Raw genomic sequence first — 6,044 nt, 5'->3', positions numbered from 1 at the left:
ATGAAAACTCAAATATTTGTTTCTGATACAGGCACTAAAAAGTGAATAATGCATCACTGAAAGACACTGAGTCCRTTTCTCTCAAGAGAATGCATTATACACCAAAAATACAGAATAAAACCACAGCATCAAAAGAATCATGGGAGATGGACAGCGGACTTTTGAAAAAAAAATGATGACACCACATAACATCTATAATACACACACACCCTGGAAGATTTATATATGCTCTATATATATTTCAAAGTACACACAAGCTGCCCATGTGGCAGGTTGAGAAAATAGGAATACATCTTGGGAAGGTCATGAAGGAAAAAAACCACAGAGGAAAAAACAAGAGTTATTTACATTCAATAATTCAGTAGCCTTTAACACCTCTATATACAAACAGGCTCTATATATGTACAGACTGCGCTGGGAGCCGAGTGAAGTTATTCCAAACACAAAAGAAAATACAAAACCCCTTTGATAATTCACTTGAACAAGCGTTTACAGGTTGCAGAGATKTCTCCATTTACAAAGAAAATACTACACGTGGAACAGAGAACTCGCATCTTTGGGGAACTTGAAGTCCTTACAAGAGGTGTGTGCTCCCAGTGAACCACACAGCCACTGGAAAAAGTGGAATACTTGCTGTRCAATGAGGTTTTTAGGGGGTTATAATTGCATTTATCATGCCAGACATACCTTAATTATGAAACTAGTTAACAAGTCATAATCTAGTTGCTGTCAAGGGACAGTTAGAAAACAAAACCCCAAATTTGGGGTTTCAGTTCCCCAATCAACTTAAATATGTACCATCCTCTTTTGCAGAACAATTCCAAAATCCACACAGTACAGAAGTTGCTGCCATTTTACACGTGGCATTGCCCCCGTTACCAGAGCCCTCTGTCCTTTATAGTTTTTATTTCCATTTCAGATGTACAAAGCATTCTGTACAAAGCAGATCAATACCCCACAAGCAGGAAAACACAGAGACCACCCTTGCCTGGTAATTTATGATGTGACAATTGGTCTCTCTTTCCTCCCCAGGAGGATGTTGGTCTCAGAAAGTGCTGCAAAGGGACACCACTCACTGTTCCTTACCCATCCAGTGTTATTTATATTCCTTTTCTCCCCAAGCTTTTATCAGCAGCTCATGCAGGGAAACAAAATCAAAATCCACACCCCAAGCACTGAGTAGGAATTTTCAAGAGAGAAAATATTGCCATAGCTTGAAGGCTGTTTTCTTTTTTTGATGTTAACTTTTAAGATGTTACAACAGTCCAGCTGGGTTAGTAAGAGGATGGCAAAGCCAAGGTGGTGAARGTGCAAGGAGCAGGCAAAGGAGAGCAAGTAGAGGAATGAATTTCTGGAACAGGAACAGTTCTTATGGATCTTGGAAATACTGTCAGCTTTTTTCCCCTTCAGGGGACACAAGTCCAYGGGAAGTTTAAAAGGTTGAAACAAAATGGTGTGGTTTGCTCATCAATAAAGGGAATATCRTATTTGCTCATCCCAACAATAAAAGTGAGCACACCAGGCTGAGAAGAGCACTTAGGAACTGAGTGTATTTAAATAAYTATTWAAAAAAAATTAAAAACCACTAGTYRTGAATCTACCACTTTGAGAACCATTTTACTACGGATCAAGACCTACACTGTTGTTACTGTCTCAGGTGGTGGAAGTCTCTACAGCAAGGAACAATGAAGCAGCAGAGACAGGGCAGTCCCCACACAGCCTGCCCTTGCTGGCAGTTTGGTTCTCTGCTGCAGTTGTAATCTGTCAACACACTGCTCAAAATCCCAGCCCTGCTCCTGGAACGGATGCCAAACMCATCCACTGGTGGGTCCAGAACACAGGAACAGCCTCCCCCACACCCTCAGCTCTACAGTTTGCCAGGGCACAATCAGCTCCCAGTGCARTGACAGCACTCGGGCACCCTTCCCTCACTCCCATGGGACTGAAGATCCCCCAGCACCAACCACAGCATTGCAGGTATTACAGAAATGCAGCAGGGAGCAGAGGATTTGTTCCAGAGCTCATTTCCAGTTAGTCCCACACACGAGCAGGGGATTCCTCCCTCCCTCCCTCCCTCCCAGGTCAGGCTGGGAGCTGAGACAAATGGGCAAACTCCTTCCCTGCCAAGCAGGGGCTCTGTGCCCACAGGGAGCTGCCTCAGGAGCAGAAATGCCATAAGGGAACCCCATTCAGCCTCAATTGTGAAMCTCTGTCCTGCTCTTTCTGACCCTTGAGTGGCTCACTGAGCGCTTTGGAGGTACCACACCTGCAGTGATCCTGCCCTGGCAGCTGAGCCTTCCTTAAAATACACAKGGAGCTTTAAACAGAGTTTAGTTCTTGCCTCATTAGCGAGCTCAGCCCAGAGATTGGGGCTGCGAGACAGAAGCCTGGTTAGAGCAGCCTAGAACATGCCAAGTCCTGTCAAATTCCAATTGTACAGACTTGTTAGTTTTTTTGGAATATGGTGATTGCCTAAACAAGACTCCACTTCTTGTTAGTACAATAACTTTTATTTGACATCTACAAGATCATTATCTTGTAGTTTTTTGGACAGGTTTATACAATCTCAATTTTTCAATAGTGCAACCTGTGCAAGCAAGAAATGACAAACATTGTCCTTCACTTTCTTATAAACATCTACTATTATAGGCAAAACAAAACTTACCCATATTATAGATAAGTGACTATTCACATTTGTACATTACAATTTCTTTTAAACAGCTCCAGATAAACTCTACAATGTCTTACAACATATTAAACAGTATTCAAGTTACTGGGTAACAGAAACAGCACATACAGCGGAACCCTCAAGTGTTTCCCATTCTCTAATTTACAGCTCAAGTAAGGTTTCATCTTACAAGTGACAAATTAAATTACGTTAATGAAGTAAAAAATATAAGATTGTATGCGAGATGGAAGTGAATTTGCACTTAAGTTTCCATAACCACCTCAGATTAAGGAAATGCTTCAATTTAAGGAAAACAGGCATCCAGCCATCTTTGCAGTACACATTAGGAATACCATTAATACATTAAAAATGAACTAATTTTAATTTAAGATGTTTATCACAAAAAGAACATGTTGTAGACTCAAATATATAACTCCCAGGAGAGAACCAGAAAAAATGCAACACCTGGGTATAAACACTATAAAAATGCAATAACCAATGCTGTACAACTAAGATTGTGTTTCTCTCTGAACTCCTGTCTCGTGTGTTTATCCTGTCCATGCCCGTTTCCAAAGACATGCACTGTCAAACAGAAACTGGGAAGGAACCTGAATGCATGATGTGCAACCTCTAGGTTTCATGCTTTTATAAACTCAAATTGAAGAGAAAAACCCAATATATATTTTCTATATATATACTCAATACATGCATTCGAGATCTCCCACAGCAATGGCATCGATGCACTGCGTTAAACCCTGAGCACTGTCTGACAAGATAAAAATAAAGCCTGCTTGGGGATTTTCAAGCATTTTCAAACAAATTGTGGTTTGTAGCTTAAAAGGCCAAAAGTAAAAGCAAACAGGAAGCACTACAGAGAGCATAAGGAAAGACAGATGCACCACCATAAACAACTGCTGGCTTTCAGTTCTACCAACCTTTTTAGATCTCTTTATTCCCAAAGTATTTGAGAGCACACAACTGAACTGAAAAAGTTATATTTCTTTGGAATCTGTCCCTGATTTTTATGCAAGTGATATGCTTTTACAGCCTTTTCCTCAAACACCAAAGTCAACACCTGTAGCTTGTCCTCTYATGCGTTGTTGAGGTTGGTGATGCTCTGGGGGTGGTGCTGCTGCCAGATCTGCTGCTGCTGCACTGCGAGCTGCTGAGACTGGTCCGACGTCGACAGGAGGTTCACGAGGGGCGACACACAATTTGCAGGAATGATCAAACCTGAGAACAGCAACACAGCAAAGTTTTCATAAACACAACAACAGTTTTGCTCATTAAGACCTCAGGCTGATGATTGCACTATTTAATTTACTCAACAGCCAACAGTGACTGTTTCTGATGTCAGGTCTAATCAGCAAAGCCACAAGTTCTGCTCCTCAGTCAGAGGTTCAGGTCTCTACATCCTTTAGGTTGTGAAGCAGGARAAAGAAGTTTCCATTTTTCCTGACAACAAACTTTATTCTCATGTTACCTGCTGTCACAACAAGTCAGCTATTTTGGCTTTTCTAGTCTCACCATAGAAGTTTAAACATGGGAAAACCTAGTTCCAATATCCTAGAAAACTGTTACTAGAGGAGGAACTGCCATGATATTGGTGCATCCACAGGAAGTCAACATTTMAAAAAACATTTGGACAGTTTGGCCTCTGAAGTCCCTGTTTTGAGGGCTTCACTACAAGGTTTAGGAAAAGGCAATCATCTTAAAATCATTCTACACACTTTCAGTAGCTCAAAACCCATGAAAACAATTATTTCAAAGGCTGTTATTTGCAAAAAGTGGGGGAAAAGTGGAGCCATTATGATGTCAAGGTAGCTTGGCTGGAGCAGGCTATGTATGAAGTTTTTGCTGGTAGGGAAYCAAAACAACTGCGAGATTAAGTGTTCCAAAGCCTGGCTGAAAAAGAAACCTGCCTTCCTTAACCTGCCTCAACAGGGTTTGCACTATACTGTACTGCATTATTGAAGATTTCTGCTGTGGAGCTGTAGAAAAGTCTTTTCTCTTTTAAGCACCTTCACACAAACTCAGCCTGTGGCTGTCAGCACAGAGCAGCTCAGCAGTTAAGAGGAGCAGAGTGTGCACCTACCTACGATCCTCTGCCCATCTTCTGTCCTTAGGCGAACGATCTGCATTTTCACATTTGTGCCACTGACTGAGGCCAGGACCCCTTCCACCTTTGTCCACACGCTCAGCACGGAGCCACACAGCACGTAGTAGGTTCTGCAGCGCAGCCCCACCTCACAGACCAGTCCCAGGCCTGCCTTCTTGCAATTGCCTCTCCTACAAACAGAGAGAAAAGCTTTCAAAACCATTCTGCAAACAGAAATATCTAATTYCATTCAAAATGAAATYTGAAGTTATTTAATATGCATTCAGTCTGCACAYACACTAAGGGAAGGGTACTTTGAGCACAGGTAWKGKWAARSYTTWRGGAAGGGTTGGCCTAGTTAAGCCCWCATCTTCAGAAAGCACAGACAGAGCTTTGAGTCTGATACCATCATTTAGGTCACCTGAGAGCTGGAGTATGTTACACGACASTGGTATCTGATCAGGGTATTTCAGAAGCTCCAATATTAATCTGAAACTTCTACCAGTTAAGCTGTTCCTCAGGAATGCATCAGCTGGGTTCAGACACTCAAGAGGCAGCAGAGGAACAGCTGTTTCTGACATCCACCTCATCTCTAAACATTCCTCCCCAATAACATCTGAACTATCAGACTAGAATAATAGAACAGATTAAGAYACTTGGAGCACAAGCTGCTCCTGAGTCATTGTACTTCAACTGAGTGTAATTTATACATCAGCATTCATCTCATGTATTAGGACTTCAGGGCAAGTGCAAAGCTCAATGTTTTCACTCAGAAGCTGGGTCACTTGACTCGTCATGGGACAATTTCCCTTAAGCAACAAACACAAGACTTTACAGGAGTGACAGAAGAACAGAAGCATTGATAAACCAGTCCCAGTGAAATAATTTAAYTTCAAGCACCACGTGCACACAAACACTGACCAGTAGGCGTGGGTGCAGGTGTCTGCAGAGGAGTTGTACTGCTCCAGCCAGTGTGGCAGAGCATCCTCAGAAGGTACCTGCAAGAGTCAAAATGGGAATAAAGTAAAAAACATCAAAACTGACACAGAACAAAAGCAATTTGGTCATTACCACGAGGAGGTACAGAGGTAGAGAGGTACAACATTCTAATAATTTCCAACTATCCATCCCAAAGCATGAGCAAAATGCTCAAACACAGCAGAGCATTTTCAATAATCAATCTGATCTGAGTTTCCTCAGTTTCTTACAAATTCAACACTTGCTAGACCTTAAAAGAACCTCATTTTCTACCAGCACAGGTAATTTACATTCAGAAAG

The 6,044-nt window shown here is 41.8% G+C and overlaps 1 protein-coding gene across 2 annotated transcripts in view; it reads right to left on the bottom strand.

Annotated features, from left to right (window-relative positions):
- Positions 1-6,044, bottom strand: part of SBNO1 (strawberry notch homolog 1) — a 32,263-nt gene continuing 26,219 nt past the window's right edge. For both annotated transcript variants that reach the window (XM_057378877.1, XM_057378878.1), the window contains 3 exon segments: positions 1-3,901; positions 4,764-4,957; positions 5,688-5,764. In XM_057378877.1, the coding sequence (XP_057234860.1) occupies positions 3,618-3,901; positions 4,764-4,957; positions 5,688-5,764 (555 nt within the window). In that variant the 3' untranslated portion in view covers positions 1-3,617.

The sequence above is a fragment of the Malurus melanocephalus genome, unplaced genomic scaffold (assembly GCF_030028575.1).
Source record: "Malurus melanocephalus ecotype Western Australia unplaced genomic scaffold, MMel_1.1 scaffold_377, whole genome shotgun sequence".
In the NCBI taxonomy this organism is placed as follows: Eukaryota; Metazoa; Chordata; class Aves; order Passeriformes; family Maluridae; genus Malurus; species Malurus melanocephalus.
The sequence above is the reverse complement of the archived record's forward strand: the minus strand, read 5'-3'. Positions and strand labels throughout refer to the sequence as shown.